The 20,627-nt window shown below is 38.6% G+C and overlaps 1 protein-coding gene across 12 annotated transcripts in view; it reads left to right on the plus strand.

Annotated features, from left to right (window-relative positions):
• Usp47 (ubiquitin specific protease 47) overlaps positions 1 to 20,627 on the plus strand; it is a 225,358-nt gene that overhangs the window by 198,039 nt on the left and 6,692 nt on the right. For all 12 annotated transcript variants that reach the window (XM_067156578.2, XM_067156582.2, XM_067156579.2 and 9 more), the window contains 2 exons: positions 1,280 to 1,529; positions 13,087 to 13,265. In XM_067156578.2, coding sequence (XP_067012679.1) covers positions 1,280 to 1,529; positions 13,087 to 13,265 — 429 coding nt within the window. The remainder of the gene's footprint in view (positions 1 to 1,279; positions 1,530 to 13,086; positions 13,266 to 20,627) is intronic.

Genomic DNA, 20,627 nt, shown 5'->3' on the forward strand with positions numbered 1-20,627 from the left:
ACGTGGGGAACACCATGGGTCGCTTTTACTTGCGCATAGTACCACTTTTAGGTACCAAATAGGTTTGTGATTAGTAGCAAGAGAGTGTGTAGTCAGCTTCTACAGTACCTGTGATTAGTACCACTTTAGGAGCGACACCATGGTTCTGGCTTGCCTATGATTAGTACCCACTATATGAGGAACGCCACGGGATAGTGTGGGTCCCTGTGGTTAGTACATGTATGTGATGAACACCATAGGTTTGCGTTGCCTGTAAATGGCTCCACAATATGCTAAACACCATAGGTCTGTATTCCATGTGCAAATTTCATTTCCTATGAGTTGTACCATACTGTGTGGAATGCCGCGAGTCTACGCTACTTTTGATTAGTACCGCAACATGACAAATACCATGGTTCTACTTTCCTAGCGATAAGTAACATTATGAGGGGCCGATGACTTGGATTTTGGACCCCTGTAGACTAAAAACATAATAGATTCAGTATTATGCTATAGACGCAGTTCCATGGTCAGCAGTACTATTGTTTCACGTCAGTTTCTGTGAATGTGAGGCACTGCGGGTCGGATCCACTAATTGTTTTAAATTCATATCCATCCATTCATTCTTCGTTCTCACGTTTTGAATTCTGCTCAGTGGAGGATTTTGGACTTTTAATTTGTCATTCCATTTCGTCTCATTTCGTAATGACTTAGATGTTAGGCCCCTTTAAACAGGAAGCATCATCATCATCATCATCATCATCATCATCAATAGTCCAGCTAAGAGTGGCAACATAGTAAATGGAAAATGTAGTTGTGAGAAATATATAAACAGGGTTTAACTGTATTTTGTATAAGTTTAATTTTTGTAAGGCCAGTTGGAATGGCACAGAAACTCGAATTACCAGGGCTCTACTGTAATGAAAATGTGGTCATTATTTTAAAATATAAGGAAATAACCTGTGTGAGCTGTGTTTTACATTTGTACACCTAATTAATGTAGAAAATAGGAAGTCAACCCAATCTAATGCAAAAACAAATTCGCAAATAGCTGTAATGGTTGGAGAGAAAAATCATCTTTGGTAGACCTCAGAAAACTCCAGACCACATTTCGAAGTCCAGACCAGGATGTGTTGGTGTTTACCCATATAAATTCCCATAGATTCCATTTAGAACTGTATCATCACCACCTGGAAATTTAAAGATTGTTAGATGCTTTGTAACCTGTCTTCTCAGCTTTATGAAATATGCCCCTGAGGTAACAAAAACCTTTCACTTCTGTACTGTTCTATCATTGCAGGTGTCGACTGCGTAAGAAGAGCTGGAAGAACCCTGCTAAGGTATACCTGGATGATCAGAGGTTTGATGATGATATCAGCCTGTTCTCTAATTGGGAGATGTTCCTCCAGGAGTTGCCTGGCCCAGAGGTTGTTACTTCCCACAGCCAGCTGCTTCTCTTTGTGCGACGATGGTGTCCCTCTTCCCTCGAGTTGAAACCTTTCGACGAAGTACTGCTGGATGGGACCACTGTCGAAGAACTGAAATCAAAGGTTTTTATCCTTACAATACAGAAATTACTTAACTATAAAGCATGTTAAAAGAAATTCCATGAAGTCACATAGAGAAGTATAAGAACAGGCAGGAAAAGGAACACAAAATCAGAAAAACGCTGTGACAGGTCAGTGTGGGAAGATATAGAAATAGCCTCTTCAGCTCCATTTAAATATCTACATGTTGTGAAATAAAAGACTATAATGACTTATATCCTGCAGATTTATTTATTTATATATGCAACACAAAAATATTGGTTCAGTATTCAAGAGCAGTGTTCTGGATTTTGGACTCTGAAATTACCTCCAATTGTTGGGCTGAGTAGCTCATTCAATACAGCACTGGTCTTCTAAGCTCAGGTTGGCGGGTTCAATTCTGGCTCAGTGTAGTGGTATTTGAAGGGGCTCAAATGCGTCTGTCTCATGGTGGCAGGTTTACACACACACACACACATATATAAAAGAACTCCTGTGGGACAAAATTCTGGCACTTTGCCATTTTCAAAAGTTATAAAACCTTTATTATTATTATTATTATTATTATTATTATTATTATTATTATTATTATTATTATTATTATTATTATCTCTGATTGTCATTTGCTAAGCTGTAATCACGTAATGCAAAGAACTTCTCGAAGCACTTGCCAGAATGTTATCCAGGTTTTGTGGTTGCATATGTTTATGAAGATAGATGCGCACAGTGGAAGGAATACCTTGAACAGCTGTATGAAGGAGGAAATGTGTTGAATGATCTAAGGTGTATTGAACCAGAACATGAAGTAGAGGAAGATGATAAACGTCTTACAGTCACAAGGAGGGAGTTTGAATCAGCACTTCAGCGATTACATGGAAATAAAGCTTCCGGTCCAGATAACATATCTGGAGAACTGCTAAAGAATATGGGAGAGAAATTGAAAGAACTTCTATATGCCATGATATGCAGATACTATAATGATGGTGAAAATCCCAAAGATTTCATTTTATTTCAATTTATTTCATTTAACATACATACATTATCATTGTAGACTTATGCCTTTCAGTGTTCAGTCTGCAAGCTTCAGTGAATTTACTAAACGTCGCCACAATCCTCGATTTGCAACTAGTATTGTGGCCTCATTTAGTTCCATACCTCTTATCTTTAAATCGTTAGAAACAGAGTCTAACCATCGTCGTCTTGGTCTACCTCTACTTCTCTTACCCTCCATAACAGAGTCCATTATTCTCCTAGCTAACCTATTCTCCTCCATTCACTCACATGACCCCACCACCGAAGTCGGTTTATGCGTGCAGCTTTATCCATCGAGTTCATTCCTAAATTAGCCTATATCTCCTATTTCCAAGAACTCTCCCGCCATTGTTCCCACCTGTTTGTACCAGCAATCATTCTTGCTACTTTCATGTCTGTTACTTCTAACATGAATAAGATATCCTGAGTCCACCCAGCTTTCGCTCCCGTAAAGCAAAGTTGGTCTGAAAACAGACCGATGTAAAGATAGTTTCGTCTGGGAGCTGACTTCTTTCTTACAGAATACTGTTGATAGCAACTGCGAGCTCACTGCATTAGCTTTACGACACCTTGATTCAATCTCACTTACTATATTACCATCCTGGGAGAACACACAACGTAAATACTTGAAATTATCGACCTGTTCTAGCTTTGTATCACCAGTCTGACATTAAATTCTGTTGAATTTCTTACCTACTGATATCAATTTGACTCTGCATGATGCGCTTATGGGATGATAATCAGGTGGTTTCCCCTTGCCTTCCTGATCCTATGCCGTTGGCCATCCAGTGACTCTTCCGCCTTTAGGGGCAGTTTCCCACCCCAAGGACAAGAGGGTGCCCTGGACCTCTACCTGCTCGTCCGCCCTCCGGGGAGACCGTTGGCACTTGGTAGAGGGGGACCACTTAAACCGGTGGTCACTCGGTAGACGCAGTTTAATGTCATGCCCGTTTTAATAACAACAGACCTGCCATAACAAGAATTGCGGATTATGAGGTTGTCAGTCGCTTCGAGTATCTAGGATCTATTGTCACAAATACTGGAGACTGTGAACCTGAGATCCGCAAGCGCATTGCAATTGCGAGAAATTCAACAGCAAAACTTACTCGCATCTGGAAGGACACCTCCACCACTTCCAAGACAAAGCTCACCCTCATGCGAACTCTGATCTTCCCTATCACGACCTATGCAGCAGAAACTTGGACGATGAAGGCGGCGGATCACCGCAGGATTGATGCTTTAGAAATGTAGTGCTATAGGAGATTACTGCGAATACCATGGACAGCACACCGTACTAATGAATCGATCCTGCAACAGCTCGGCATCAGAACAAGACTGTCGACCCTTATTAACCAAAAACAACTCGGATATTTTGGTCATATTGCCTGAAGACAGGAGGCAATGGAAATACTTATCATAGAGGGAAAAGTCGAAGGCCGAAGACCTAGAGGACGTGCGCCGTTACGATGGATGGACCAGATCAAGAACTTGACCAGGATGAGCTTACAGCAAGCAAGTCACAATGCCCAAAGCAGAGACTCCTGGAGGAAGATCACCAAAAGGATTGTCACGTGATGCCACTACACCCTTACGAAGGGTTGGACTAAGAGAGAGGAGACATCAATTTAGTCTTCGAGAGGCTAATTTTCATACCATACTCATTACACCTATTTTCAAGTTCCAAGATATTAGACTGCAGGCTTTCGGCACAATCTGCCATTAAGACCAAGTCGTCAGCATAGGCCAGACTGCTTACTGTATGTCCACCTAACTGAATCCCTCCCTGCCATTTTATACCTTTCAGCAGATGATCCATGTAAACTACGAACAGCAAAGGTGAAATATTACAGCCTTGTCTAACCCCTGTAAGTACCCTGAACCAACAACTCATTCTACCATCAATTCTCACTGAAGCCCAATTCCCTCGGTACCCTGTCATATACTTTCTCTAGATCTGCGAAACATAAACACAGCTGCCTATTCCTCTCGTAGCATTTTTCAATTACCTGGCGCATACTGAAAATCTGATCCTGACAGCCTCTCTGTGGTCAGAAACCACACTGGTTTTCATCCAACTTCCTCTCAACTACTGATCGCACCCTCCCCTCCAAGATGCCCGTGAATACTTTGCCTGGTATACTAATCAGTGAGATACCTCGATAGTTGTTGCAATCCTTCCTGTTCCCTTGCTTATAGATAGGTGCAATTACTGCTTTTGTCCAATCTGAAGGTACCTTACCAACACTCCATGCTAATTTTACTACTCTATGAAGCCATTTCATCCCTGCCTTCCCACTATACTTCACCATTTCAGGTGTAATTTCATCTATTCCTGCTGCTTTATGATGATGGAGTTTATTTACCATCCTTTCCACTTCCTCAAGCGTAATTTCACCATCATCATTTTCCTCCTCCCCATGAGCTTGGCTGTTCGCTGCACCACCAGGATGATTTCCTTTTACATTGAGATGTTCAAAATATTCCCTCCCCTTCTCCAGTGATTCCCTGGGATCTATTATGAGTTCACTTGAATTACTCAAAACACTGTTCATTTCCTTTTTCCCTCCCTTCCTAAGATTCTTTATTACTGTCCAGAAAGGTTTCCCTGCTGCTTGACCTAGTCTTTCCAGGTTATTACCAAAATCTTCCCACGACTTCTTTTTGGATTCAACAACTATTTGTTTCGCTCTGTTTCTTTCATCTACGTACAAATCCCTGTCTGCCTCGGCCCTTGTTTGGAGCCATTTCTGATAAGCCTTCTTTTTACGTTTACAGGCTGCTCTCACTTCATCATTCCACCAAGATGTTCGCCTTTTCCCATCTTTACACACAGTTGTTCCTAGGCATTCCCTTGCTGTTTCTACTACAGCATCCCTGTATGCCACCCATTCACTTTCTATATCCTGAACCTGCTTACTGTCTACTGTTCGAAACTTCTCACTAATCATATCCATGTACTTCTGTCTAATTTCCTCGTCCTGGAGATTTTCTACCCTTACTCGTTTGCAGACAGATTTCACTTTCTCTACCCTAGGCCTAGAGATACTTAGTTCACTACAGATCAGATAGTGGTCTGTATCATCGAAAAATCCCCGAAAAACTCGTACATTCCTAAAGGATTTCCTGAATTCAAAGTCTGTTAAGATATAGTCTATTATGGATCTGGTACCCCTAGCCTCCCATGTATAGCGGTGAATAGCCTTATGCTTGAAGAATGTATTCGTAACAGCACAGAAGTCCAGCAAACGCTTCCCATTCCCATTAGCTTCCATATCTTCCCCACATTTACCAATCACCCTTTCGTATCCTTCAGTTCTATTCCCAACTCTCGCAGTGAAATCGCCCATTAGCACTATTCTATCCTTGCTGTTGACCCTGACCACAATGTCACTCAATGCTTCATAAAACTTGTCAACTTCATCCTCATCTGCACCCTCACATGGTGAATACACAGACACAATCCTTGTCCTAATTCCTCCCACTGACAAATCTACCCACATCATTCGCTCATTTACGTGCCTAACCGAAACTATGTTGCGTGCAATGGTATTCCTGATAAAGAGCCCTACCCCAGACTCTGCCCTTTCCTTTCTAACACCCGTCAAGTACACTTTATAATCTCCTATCTCTTCCTCCTTATCTCCCCTTACCCGAATATCACTTACTCCTAGCACATCCAGATGCATCCTCTTTGCTGACTCAGCCAGTTCTACCTTCTTTCTTCCATAAGCCCCATTAATATTGATAGCTCCCCATCGAATTCCATTTTGTTCGCCAAGTTGTTTCCAAGGAGTCCCTCGCCTGTCAAATGGGAGTGGGACTCCGTTACTCCCATAGGTCCGAGGCTTGCTTAAAATGTTCTGAGCTCAGTAAATTCATGAAGCAGGATGCTACCCTACTTGCACAAAGTCCAAGTGAGGGTCTCTCCTCTTAACGGGTTATGGACCACCGGTGAATTGTATAATCCTAGCCACCTGAGCACAAGGAGGGCCATGACTCAGAATATGTCCGAGATGCCCACTCCCATTCCATAGCAACTGGTATCCCGACTCTCAGGACCACTTACTAGGCCACTCAGCCATTGCTCTTGGTTCACGAACTAGGACGTGACTACAGCAACCCACACCATGAACCATTTCATTTAAAATGAAATTTATTTCATGGGATTTCATCAATATAATATATTCTCTGTTCGACTTAAAGTACAAATAATTCGCTCTCTTTTACTACCTATATTTGACTACTGTGACACTGTGTTGACTGGAATAACCTGGGACAGTAACAAGAAACTGGACCGGAGCCTGAACAGCTGCATAAGATATATCTTTAATCTGCGATATGATGCTCATATATCACCTTATTATAAGGAGCTGTCGTGGCTTCGAGTGCACCAGCGCCGTGAACTTCACATGCTATCGCTTCTGCACAAAGTTCTTTCCACTAATACTCCCGACTATCTGTCTTCATCTTTTTCTTACCTATCGTCCTATCATGAACACAATACAAGATCTGGTTCCTCTCTTGCCATACCTATAAACCGCACTGCTGTGTACAACCGCTCCTTCATCATCTCTGTGTCTAGGTCATGGAATTCGTTACCTGCGAACATTAGAGAAAATCCTTCTCATCGCAAGTTTAAAGTGGCTTGCCGGGAGCATTTGCTGGGTAGATCCCGCTGACTTGCTGGATAATTGTTGAGTGAATGAAGGAATGAATGGGATGAATGAATGGATTACTGCAGTTACATAATTTAAGTGTACGTTATTTTGTGTATTTTAAAATTAAGGATTCTTTCATTATTATTATTATTATTATTATTATTATTATTATTATTATTATTATTATTGCTATTAGTATTATTTGTTTTATTTGTATTCGAAATTATAAGTTATGTATATGTATACTCATCTAGTAGTTAAGTGTAAGAGAGGGCCTTGAGCCCTAACTTCGCCACCAATAAAGGCATTATCTATCTATCTATCTATCAAAAGCAAAACGGTTATAATACCAAAGAAGGAAAGTAGTGTAGATAGTTCCAATCACAGAACCATAACCATAACCTACAAAATACTACTGTTAAAAATAAAAAAACAGGATAAATAACAAATTAATTTACAAATTGATCAGGACCAGTTCGGCTTTAGGACAAGGATGGGAACAAGAGAAGCCATCTTAGCTCTCCGAGCAATATCAGAAAAGAGGTTGGAGATGAATAGGAAATCCTATATAGCGTTTGTAGATATTGAAAAGGTTTTCAATAACAACAGTTGGGACGAACTGTTTGAAATACTTAAAGCTACAGGTTTGGACTGGAAAGTGAGGTGGCTGATACTGGGACTCTATGAGGACACAGAGATGAGTTATTTATAAGTTTCAACCTATTCAATAATAATTACTTGTTGTATAGATGTTATTCACAACATTTATTTAACATGGGACCGGTTTCGACATTTAAATGTCATAATCAGCCATAAAGCAAATCACATACAAATGACCAAGGACATATTAATTAAAACTGGTGTAGTTACACATTGAAATATGTACATTAAAAGTCTTTATACGTCCATTCACATGGTGTGAATAGGTTGAACCTTATAAATAACTCGTATCTTTGATCTATGAAGGACAGACCATGATGGTAGATATCAGAGGAAATTTCCGGACAGCAAAAATCAGGAAAGGTGTAGGGCAGGGCTGCTCTCTCTCACCGTACTTTTTTAATGTATTCATTGAAGAAGCCATAAATAAGTTAAAGGCAAATACCAAAGGAGTAAACATAAATGGGCACCATATCCAGTGCATTTGATTTGCAGATGACATGACAGTTGTAGCAGACTCCGAGAAAGTGTTGTACCAGGTACTGCGTGTATCGTCATCAGCATTATATTAAGCTTTAACAGCTTCATTTTAGATAACAATCCCGTATTGACTATATATCAAATAGCGAATATTTATTAAGATAAGTTAAATATTATATTTAAGTGGTCCGCCTATTCAATACATATGTAATTTATTACATTTAGTACATGTTTAGTCCCCCAATGGACATCATGTGGTATAATAAACTACAATAACATATCGGAATACCAAAATTACATTATTAAATTTGGAAAGAGACATTAAAAACATTGTTGTATGATAGGACATTTAAAATAAAATATTGGCAAATTTTGTTAAAGTTGCAAGTCATATAATCAATGAAACTGGTTGAATTGTTCCTTAAACTCTTGATGATAAAGTTCGTTGGAACTAACAGTTGTATTCATAAAATCTTAAAATGATCATTGTTGTGAATAAGAACTCTTGATTTAAAATATTTCTTGATGAAAGATCTATAAGATATTTGATGGATATTCCTTAATTTTTATGTAAGATTGAACACTTCCAGATTTAAAGTCAACATGGGGCCGAAGCAGTAAAGTTATTTGTAGAACTGAATACTATTCTGTCTGAAATTAAAAGAAAAAACTAAGTGTAAGTAAAGAGAGATGGAAGATGAAATAATATAATATGATTTAAATCGTGTTACTTCAAAACAGATACACACTTGCCCCAGCAAAATCGAGTCTTTACCGCACATTGGAGCCAATAACAAGGAAGTGCAGGTGCAGCAAAGAGATTAAAAGGTGAACAGCACTTGCCAAACAGGCGTTTAGTAATAAGAGAAATCTTTTAATCAGTGCAAATACTGTTTTGGGAATTAGGAATAAATTTGTGATTTCTTTTGTGTGGAGTGTGCTATTGTATGGTTGTGAATCTTGGACAATCAGAGATCAGGATTGCAAACGACTGGAAGCATTTGATATGTGGGCCTGGAGACGAATGCTAAGGATTAAATGGATTGAAAAGAGAACAAACAAAAGCATTGTGCAAGAAATCTAGGGGAAGAGAGAACTGATGTTAACGATACGAATAAGAATAAGAAGTGAATTCATTGGCCACATCTTGGTACACAATACCTTTTTTTACCAATCTGCTGGAAGGAAAAATCACGGGGAAGAAAGGCTGAGGGCGACCAAGGAAAAAGTTCCCTTCAAGATATGGCACAATCTTCATTATGGTTTTCTTTTTTATAAAATGGAATTAAACACGGAGATGAGGACAGAGAAGAATGGGTGCATAGACAAGGCTTTTGCCTTTAGATACTGATGATGATAATTTTTATGTTAACAGCATTTCATGTTGTCGTTCTTCAGATTACAGTCATTGCAAACTACGCAGTCTTTATAGTGGATGCCCTCTTAACCCTTTATCATTCTTATGCTCCAGAGCACTCTAGTTTTAGGACTCTCCTGCCGTGCTGAACGCTCCAAGCCGCTCGTCACACACGGTCATTGGAAGTGTGTGACCAGAAGTTAGAATGGTCTTCTGAAACCATGCTGCATTCCCATGACTCAGCAAGTTCTCAGCACCTTATTGACAGTCTTTCCTTTGTGTATTTCACAAGCAGGTCTAGTTTATAAATATAGTATCGGTTTAAGATTATTCATGTTAGAGTTCATGCCATGCCATTACTTATCGCTGAATAGTGTCGAAAGGTTTGAAAGAATATGAAATTGGAGATATAAATTAGTGGAGATAGTGAACTTTCTAGTAATGGTTCAGAATTGTATTGTGATGAATGTAGTAGTGATAATGATTCCAAGAATCATGAAAATCGGTAACTGATATTGTTGACCGAGGTACAGGGCTACAGAGGAATGCAACTAGTGATATCTGGAGTTGCAATGATCATTTGATGAACCGGAAATATGGGAAAACAATTCTCGTCCAAATCTTGATTTACCTTCCGGGAGTACAGAAAAATATTTTTTGAATTATTTGTGGGATGGGTATTTTATGAGTTTGCAGCAAAGCAAACAGTCATTTGCACCAAATAAGTTACAGTAAAATCATGTTAAGACATTTCTGCAGGGGACAAGGAAAAAGAACTTGTTAAGTGAGAAAAATTACTACTGAATACATGAATAAAAACTATCCAACAGGTATATGGAAACACTAGATACGATTTTTTCTGACATAAGGGGATTTTAAGGGTATATCCATGGGTACAGTGAAACTGTATGAGGACCGAGTATTAACAGAGGTGAAAAAAAATAAAAAACACGAGAGAATAAATATGAGAACTTATTCCGCTGGGGCTTATAACGTAACAATAGTGCACTGAAAAGTCTTAAAAACGTCAAATAACAAATGTGAAAACATTTGAACAGGGTCTATCTAATCACACACTTAGACAGTCTATTGGGGGTTATACATGGCCTTGTGCGAAGAAAAGAGTATTCATCAGGACATATTCTCTATGGACTATTGTATAAGTGTTTCCTTGACAACTGCTTTCGGTTGTAATAAGAATTTATATATTTTCTCATGAGTATTTTGTTTTTAATGTTGTCATTTAATCTTCTTATGCTATTTTTAAGGACACTTTCTCTCAAAGCATTGATACTTTGTCAATATATGAATTTTTCATCTAAACAGTGTTATGTGTCTGAAGATGTTAATAATATACGAAACATGTACCTCTTTTAACCAATAAGTTGCCATAAGCAATAATGTATCGACAAGGTGGAAAATAAAAAATACTTAATTGTGAATCGAGTGATGAAGTCGAAACTGGAAGGTGAGAGTTTCAACATTCACGCCAACTTTGCACGCTTAAAGATGTAGATACCAGTCGACTTGCCAACAAGCTTTTTAATTTTGTGTTCATTAGGAAGGAATTTCAAGACTTCTTCCATATCCATAATTAGGCGACCACAAGACAAATTGGTCAACTCCACACTATTGTGTTCCAAATGTAGACTATCGTGCGACAAATGTTCGCTGCCCGTCACTGAACAACTAAACATGAAACACATTTCTAACTTCTGAATGAAAAGCAAAACTGAGCATTTCTGAGCATAATGGCTTGCTCCCCGAAGGTGCAATTTATCCTGTGAAGTTCAAGAATTTGAAGCCTTTTCCAGTTATCACGCAGCTGCGTGAGGGCTCCTTCCTGAGTTGGAAATCTCGTTCCTTCCACATTTTCAGGGCTAGGAAAAATCTGATTGTACTAAGCGGTAATAGCAAAAATTCGTGACATGATAAGCAGGGTATTTTTATATAGATTTAATACGATGAGAAACGGGACTTCGAATTTATGTGCTAAGCAGGAAAACGTGTTAATGAGGAACTCACTAACAAGGTTTCACTGTATTTCGGTATCAGTGTATCAATTATTGATATTTTCCAAGCCAAGATATCGAAATTGATTTATTTTTGTGTGTAGAAATATATTTAGGTGAAACTTAGAATTTAAAATACTGTATTTCAGTATTTGGTATTTTCAAATGATGTTTAGAATATTGTTTGGAACATTGTGTGAAAAGCTTATTGAAAAGATTCAAAACAATCTTTTCAGTAAGTTTTTCACATAATGTTTTGATTGGAATAGTGTCCCTTATTGCATATAGTAGCCTATTTAACTAAAATATTTAGGCGATTTTTAATATTATATTTCTGTATATTCTGCCTGGCCAGATCTAACTCTGGTGATGTACAGTGTACAGACTGTATCGTAGCCTGGCGTGGGCTAGATCAAGTTTATTTTCATTGACCTGTCTGTCTCATCCTTGGCTTTGACGATATGAAAGTGATTGAGGTATGAGCGATGCTAGTAACGTCTTTCCTTATGTAGCCAACCCCCAATGAATTGTATGGAAGTGTTGTTCATGAGGTATGAGCGATGCTAGTAACGTCTTTCCTTATGTAGCCAACCCCCAATGAATTGTATGGAAGTGTTGTTCATGGGGTCGGTTGGTGTATGCATTTCAGTAGGCTTGGCAGACTGATTTGTAACGACACCTGGCTTGGGAGGAAAGCAATGGGAAGCTATTAATTTCTCATTTCTTTAGTATGCCCCTTCAATGACACGTAGGCCCTACTTGTGACAACTGAAGGTTCTAACCAGACTACGGCTGAGGACTCGACTTACTACATGTGCTCCATACTAAAAGGGTTCATTTCTGACCAAGCTTGGTAGCTGCAGTAGCTTAAGTGTAGCCAGTAACAAGTATTTGGGTGATAGTGGGTTTGAACCCCACTGTCAGCAGCTCTGAAGATGGTTTTCCGTGGTTTCCCATTTTCATACCAGGCACATGCTGGGGCTGTACACTTTAATTAAGTCCACAACCACTTCCTTCTTACTACTAGCCCTTTTCTGTTCCATCATCGCCGTAAGACCTGTCTGTGTCGGTGCGACATAAAGCAAATTGTGAATAAAAGTGAATTTCTGAGTAGAATTGTTGATCTAGCAAAATTGATTTTCTAGAATTCTTGGGCACATGAGTTACCACTTCTAATATTAGGATTGATATTCGGCTTATGTAATCTTACTATTTTTACTTTCTGATCCATTAAAAATTTTTATCTCAGCTTATTTAACCTTTTCAGTCTTGTTTTTCCATTGATAATGAAACATTTTTATTTACTATTTTCTGTGCTCTCTGTTTATTAGATGTTTGTTAAATAATAAATAATAAATGTCAAAATCTTTGTGTTATTTCAGTTATCAACGTTGAGTGGCATCCCAGCAGAAAACATCGAGTTCGCGAAAGGTCCAAGTTCATTCCCTTGTGAAATGTCCGTCCTTAATATCCATAATGAACTCGACTGGAACCCTCAGACGACAACACTTGATGGTTGGCCTCTGAATATCTTTGAGGATGGTCATGTAATCTTCTATAGGTAAGAAATTTAAGTGAAAAATATTCACTTGTTAAGTGACAATGTTTTTCTACTTTATGTTGACATATCCACATATGCCTTTCAAGTCTCTTCTTTGCCTGAAAATTATGCAAGATTTTATAGAGTTCAAAAGTATCATCACTTTCTGATTTTCTTTCCTGATTTTTGACTGTTTGCAATGACTATCTGTCAAAACAAAGTAAACAGTTATATTCATTAACGAAGACGATGGACTAGGGGAAATGAAATAGCAGAATCATTGAGAAAGGCACCAACATATTTGCAGTGGAGACACTACCTCAAATACAGTTGGGTAACAATGATGTACAATAATGCAGTTTTCGAACACACACACACACACACACACACACACACACACACACACACACACACACACACACACACACACACACACTCTCTCCTCTCTCTCTCTCTCTCTCTCTCTCTCTCTCTCTCTCTCTCTCTCTCTCTCTCTCTCAGTTAAGGACCCCCCCCTTAATTTTATGAATGGGCTTTTCAGAAATTCTTATAAATTGTAAGGTAGATGCAATACGTTGTGCGGAAAGGGACCTAAATGATGAAAATCATTTTCATCCGTATTGATAATTTCGTTAAGTATATAGGAAAATATTTATATACATATATTGTATTGAATAGGTGGAAATAAAATGTTAAATATTTTCCTATATACTTAAGGGACCTAAAGTCGAATTTTTCATTTTTGTGATTCTAAAATTGCCATAAGATACTTAGCATTTTTTAAAAAAGCGTTCACGCTTCTAGGTGCAATACTTCAGAAGATATTAATTATTGACTGTTACTATTAAGAAAACTGTATTTTGAGAAAATTGCGGTTTGCAGGTTTCACTAATTATCTTACCAATTGTACAAAGTTTTCAAAACATCAAGTGGCGGAGACTCGAACTGCTGCATAACTTAGTTTGGTAAGAAGACCCATAGGTACTGCAAGAAGTCAAAACATAGAAATGCAATTGTTGCACCCCAGACTCTTTTGTCCAGTTCTGCTGTAAAATTTCCTTTGCCGACTTTGGGTCCATTTCGGTGCAATGGGCCACAAATATGCTTTTTAATGTTTATTGCATGTGCAAATGTTATACAATCGTGACATCGTGATTTTTAGTCATCTTACATTTTTTTCTCTTGGTCTCTCTCTGTGTTTGTGTTTTGTTATCTTTGTTTTGAACATGATGCAAGAATATGTTGATGGTTCACCTCCAGGATTCTCAGTCTGAGCAAGAATGGATTGCAGCTTGCAGGCTCTTGAGTTGGTCTGCCCATTGTGGTGGTGCATGTGGTCATCATTTTTTCCAATGCTTTTGGTGTCCTGGCTGCATCTGAAATGTTTCAGAAATTGTTGGCTCACAAGGGTTGAGTCTCATTTTAGGCAGAGTTGCTTTAGGATCGACTTGTTAGTGTGATGTACTGTCCATGGTATTCATGATACCCTTCGTCCAGCTCCATGGCTAAATGGTTAGCGTGCTGGCCTTTGGTCACAGGGTCCCGGGTTCGATTTCCGGCAGAGTCGGGAATTTTAACCATCATTGGTTAATTTCGCTGGCCCGGGGTATGGGTGTATGTGTTGTCTTCGTCGTCACTTCATCCTCGTCACGATGCGCAGGTCGCCTACAGGCGTCAAATCAAAAGACCAGCACCTGGCGAGCTGAACATGTCCTCAGACACTCCCGGCACTAAAAGCCATATGCCATTTCATAATACCCTTCTATAATACTACAATTCCAAAGGTTAAAGGCAGGTCCAGACTTGTTGCATATCCCTGTGTCATCATTCCATTGTAAAATGTTGATACGGTAATATGCAATGGCTTGTTCGCTCAGTGCAGTGCAATGCAGGCGTGTTAGTCTGGACGTGTACACGTTGCATCACACCGTTGCTACTCAGTTCCACACAAAGGATAGTAGGTATACTCAGTCACCGCCAGAGAGCATAATTCGTATTTTTGATTCAGTGTTTATATTCATAATGGAGTGGAGTAAGGAGGACATGATGTGGAACCCCCAAAACACAGAACATTTTAATAAACGGAAGGAAAAGAATGGTGCATGGGATGCATCCTTGTGAAATTTTTGTATATTCCACTGACAGACTGAAAATGTATGCCCACTGACAGATAGAAAATGTATGCCCACCAACAGATGGGCCCCATTTTTATGCTACCCTCCCAGCATAGATATGATATCCACAAACGTCCTGATTACTTTTTTGTTCTTTATAGCACAGTTAAGATAGATAAACACTGCTGCTGCTACTTTTCAGTTAGGCGAAGTTGCAGTTGATTGAAAGCTGGGGTGAAACTGAGAATTAACTCATTTCTTCCCGTTGCGTGGATTTGATACGGTTCTCAGATGCGGATACACATGGATGATATGATAGAGAAAAATTCTCGCATTGCATCGTATCGTCTCACCAGATGGTAAGCAACGGAGATACGATAAGGGGATATGCAACAAGTCTGGACCTGCCTTTAGGAAGAAGGACCGATGTATTTCAGAATTGTAGTAAAAGCGGCAGAATGCATAAAAGTAGATCACAAGGGGCTGGTGGACCACCCGGTATATAGATATAACAATCGATCGGGGCTTGGAGTTCATTGGGGCTGAAATTTATGAACGATAGATCTGGGGAAGATGATACATCAAAGAACAATAAATCAAGGGTTTTTTAAACCCAGATTGTTTTGAATATGTTCCCAGGACTGAAAATTATGAATGATGGATCTGGGAAAACTATATTCTGGGAAAGATTGATAGAGGTTCCACTGTAGTAGTAGTAGTAGTAGTAGTGTATTTTTGCTTACATCTTTATTTCAGAGAATAACCAGACCCTACAATCGTGAAAAACAAACTTCAGTTTGATTATAGAGTTTTCAAAAAAATGGATTAAAATGCCCTTGTTTTCCTATGTGATGCCATCTATGAGGGGGGGATCAAATATAAACGGGATTTTATTTTTTATTTAAATTAATTTCTTGAAAAACACAAGGCAATTACAATTTATATTTCCACATAGTTTCCTGCTTTGGAAATGCATTTGTCCCAGCGAATGAGTAGCTTTTTGATGCCCTCATTGTAAAAGAACAGGGTTGTGTCACCACCAGTTGCACACCAAGTCTTCCACACTCTCGTCATCTTCAAATCATTGCTCTCCTAGAGCTCCTTTAAGCGGTCCGAACAAATGGAAATTGCCGGGCAATAAGTCCTGGCTGTAAGGAGGATGATCGAATGTAGTCCAGTGCATTTCCTGTAGCTTGGAGACAGAGCTACAGTATGGGGCTGTGCATTGTCGAATCAGTTGGTCTCGTCTTTTGCGTCGATATGCAACCCTCGCCTTGTTCAACAGCTCGCAGTAGTAAGCAGCATTGATTGTGGGTTGCTCATGCAAAAAATCAATCGGCAAAACGCCTCGCCGATCGAAAAAAATGGTTGCAAGAACCTTGCCAGCTGACATTCGAGTCTTGGCTTTCACTGGTGCTGCATCCCCTTTCTTCCGCCACTCCTTACGCACATGCGTCCTTGAAAATGTTTGATCACCGAACTGTGCAGTCAATCTCTGGCAAATTTCCGCAGCTGTAACTCCTTCACAAGCAAGAAATGTTATAATTATGCGTTGTGCAGTGGAGGGGTGCACCTGTTGCTCCAACATCGTGATTGTTACTTGATAAACGGCAGGAAATATCTAACATCACGTTCTCCCCACTCCTAAAGGTCCCGCCTAAGCATAGCAGAAGCGCGGGCCCTGTCCTACCAACTGTTTATGTTCAGGAACAAAAATCCTGTTTATATTTGATCGACCTTCGTAAGTCAATTTTTCTGAATTGTCGTTATATGCATTTCATAAATGATTTGGTTGGTAAAAGTAATGTTGTATATCGAGACTATTTTCCACTTAAACTAGGCTGACCATATTTTACTGAGAGAGAAATGGGACAGGAATTTGGTAATACTCTGTATTCTTTACATAAGCATATTGAGCTTATTGTTATAATTCAGTGGTAGAACCCATACAGATGCCTGGTGGCCTTGATCGTGTTACAACACAACAGTATAACAACCAACTCTACCCTGGTGTCTCCAAAACTTCCCAATCGGTAGTAGTTGGCAACACTGGACCTTACAAGAAAACAACGGAAATGAAATACTTACCACAATGTCCAAAGATGAAAAAGCATGAAAAACGGACACTCGGTGCCAGATGCTATGTAAACCAAAACCCAAGAGAATATACTAACTATAAAGGAAAGACAGATTAAAAAATTAAACCAACTTTAATGGATCTGGACTTCAGTTCTCAAAGGATAGTAATAACTTTCGAACTTACAATTCGATGATTAAAAGAAAAGAAGAAAATTATCATCACATTAAAAGAAAAGATAAAATAACTTGGGTCGACCCTTGAAAATATAAGAAATAAACTTTGGGATCACAATCCTTGAAAACCAAATTAATCAATTTAATTAGTAGAGCAGTAATGGAATAATTAACGGTAAGTTGAGGCTTGTTTCTCGACACGTCTAGTATAATTCACAGAAATAACTGAAGTGGCAAATAAATGTTACCAAGATTAGGCGAAATAGAACCCAATAGTAATTAAATAAAATAATGGAAAGGAAGACGTATTTCAATTTTAGAATTAGTAAACTGGAGTACAATACGAGTCCACACACCAGATCGAAGATACAATCGACAGCCATCAGCTGTTTTTTTTTTCAACACACGGAAACCATCTTTGTTTACAACAGTTTCCATAGAAACGAATCACGTGTCACGATTAAAGCATGGCTTCAAAACATTATCAGATAGACATCGACCAAACAACTCCAACTTACCGATTTTCATCTGTGATCCACCGAAATAACGCTTAACTATCTGTTACAAGAAGTTTTGAAATGAAAATTTACCAAAACATAAGAAATCTGAGTCCCGATTTTAACAAAATTACATCTTATTAACGCCAGAGTAAAGGCTACCGCGTGACAAAGAAATTCCTCTTGATAACCGTAGTTTAAAACATACTCGCAATTCACTTTTTTAACTTGTTCAGTCCAAACCAAAATTCTTGAGGATTGTGGAGATACCTCGGTGGGAAAGGGTATTCATGCAGATTTCATCATGCAGGGTACTTACAATTTCTCAGAAGCAAATATAAGTTGATAAACAAACCACAAATCCAACTAGAATTCGTGGCCGGTTGGCCACAAATATAACCAGGGTCGAAAATCAACCACATCTCGCTCGTCTTCATCTTATTGATTGGGTTTCTTTTAAAAAAACCAAGTATCCGCGATCAAGTTCCAATAGTTTGGCTTCACGATCTCCAACAACAACTAGAAGAAAACAAAACAACTACGCACATATTGTCGAATTCGATCGATAATTGGCAGAGCAGCGCTGAACTTCACGCTGTGCTCACAGATGGCAGTAGGATGCAGTTCAGATGGAACGCTCAGTCTGATAGTCGACTTTTCTACTAGTAAGAACCCGCTTCTTACGAATCGTGTACAATTCCATCAGGCTTTGAACAACCTTTAAATAATTTCCAAGTCCATGCATACTCGAAATGCGTGATATATATGCATACGCCATAGATCGTTAAAGCACCTAGATCATTCTGACCAATAAAATTCCAACGTTAACAAGAACTAATAATATATGATTTTATAGCATTCTGTACAAATTTTTTGCTGTAGGTTACCAAAATTCTGTTGCTCTAATCGTTTCTGAATATTTCTTTGAATTTTCATTTAATTTGAGTTATTGGTTGAAGAGAGATTAACATTTTAACATATTTCATTATTTTCATTATCCCATTTTCCTGATAATTTTTCCTAGTTCTACTTTTTTGTACTTGTGTATATCGAGACTATTTTCCACTTAAACTAGGCTGACCATATTTTACTGAGAGAAATGGGACAGGAATTTGGTAATACTCTGTATTCTTTACATAAGCATATTGAGCTTATCTTTATTCTTCAGTGGTAGAACCCATACAGTCTGCCTGGTGGCCTTGATCGTTAAAGCATCAAGTTTTTATGGTCTGAAACCATGATTAGCCGATTCGAGTCCCTCTGGTGGAAAAAGAATATCGCTGTCAAAATATTGATTGGCAGGGTAGGAAAGTTGGTGGTATACAATTTCTAATCACTAGATTGTGTGCCAAAAGCCTGGATTCAATTCCAAACCTCTCAAATTGTTTAAAAGATCTTGGATGGTATTGTTATTAACAGGGCAAGAATTTTGATGACATGTCATCTTTTAATTGGTTCACAACAGACATTGCTAACTTGTACAGAAATCCTTATCTTTGTTCCTACATTGCAGAAATGCTAATTTATTAGGTCATATTTTGTCATTTTGTATTTTTAGGTCATTTTCTAAAATTATATGTCATTGTTTGGTCATTTTATGGAATTTATTAGACTATTTAATACTTTTCAATCATTTTCTTACATGTTTGAGGATTTTGAAGCATTTACGCTTATGGTATTGGATATTACCACAACTTTAGGTGAGGATGAATATGGAGACTTAAAAATCTTCATAACACTTTGTCAATTTGGGGACCAAAGAAACTTAGTTCACCACTTACTTGTTGGAAATGTCCACATTCCAGGAGAGACCCAGTTGGAGAAGTCTTCCTCGTGAACAGTCGAGATTTTCTTCTGAAGATGTGAAGCAAAGTTTTCTGCGAAAGGTAAAGAATTTCACCTTGTTCCGTCCCGCGGGCGCCCAACACTGTAAATGGGCAGGTGGGCAGGTGATGAGCTCAGCGTATGCTGCTATTCAACCACAGTGACATTGTGGCTATGTCACAGACCGTGAAGGTTAGGCGAAGTTCTCCCAGTCACTCTTCATCACTGCGACGATAACAGATTTCGAAATGGAGGCAGAAAATAATGAAAGAAAGAGGGCACAAATCCACGTCGTGTTCAAATTACATTGTAAGAAATAAGTTATTTACGTTCATTGCTATTTATGTATTTTGACCGGATACAGTAGAGAGTTAGGCCTACAACCTCAAATATTTTTATAATATATGTAATGAATTACAATTTTCTCTATTAAATTTTGAGAGGTGCTTTAGAAACATTTCCAATATAATACGGAGTTAAGGTGGATAAGCTGTGCCTTATGGTTGTTTGGGTTTAAATTATATGATAAACTCTCTGTAGACAAATTGCTACAATTATCAACAGAGATTTGCAAACTAATATGCACTTAAGAAAACCCATACCACTAAATTGGCATATACAGCTAAATTTGCCAGAAAACCCAGATCCAAAAATCAAGATCTATGTACAAAGATCTGGGTTCCAGGGACGTTCTG

This window comes from Anabrus simplex, chromosome 12, assembly GCF_040414725.1.
Source record: "Anabrus simplex isolate iqAnaSimp1 chromosome 12, ASM4041472v1, whole genome shotgun sequence".
Lineage (NCBI taxonomy): Eukaryota > Metazoa > Arthropoda > Insecta > Orthoptera > Tettigoniidae > Anabrus > Anabrus simplex.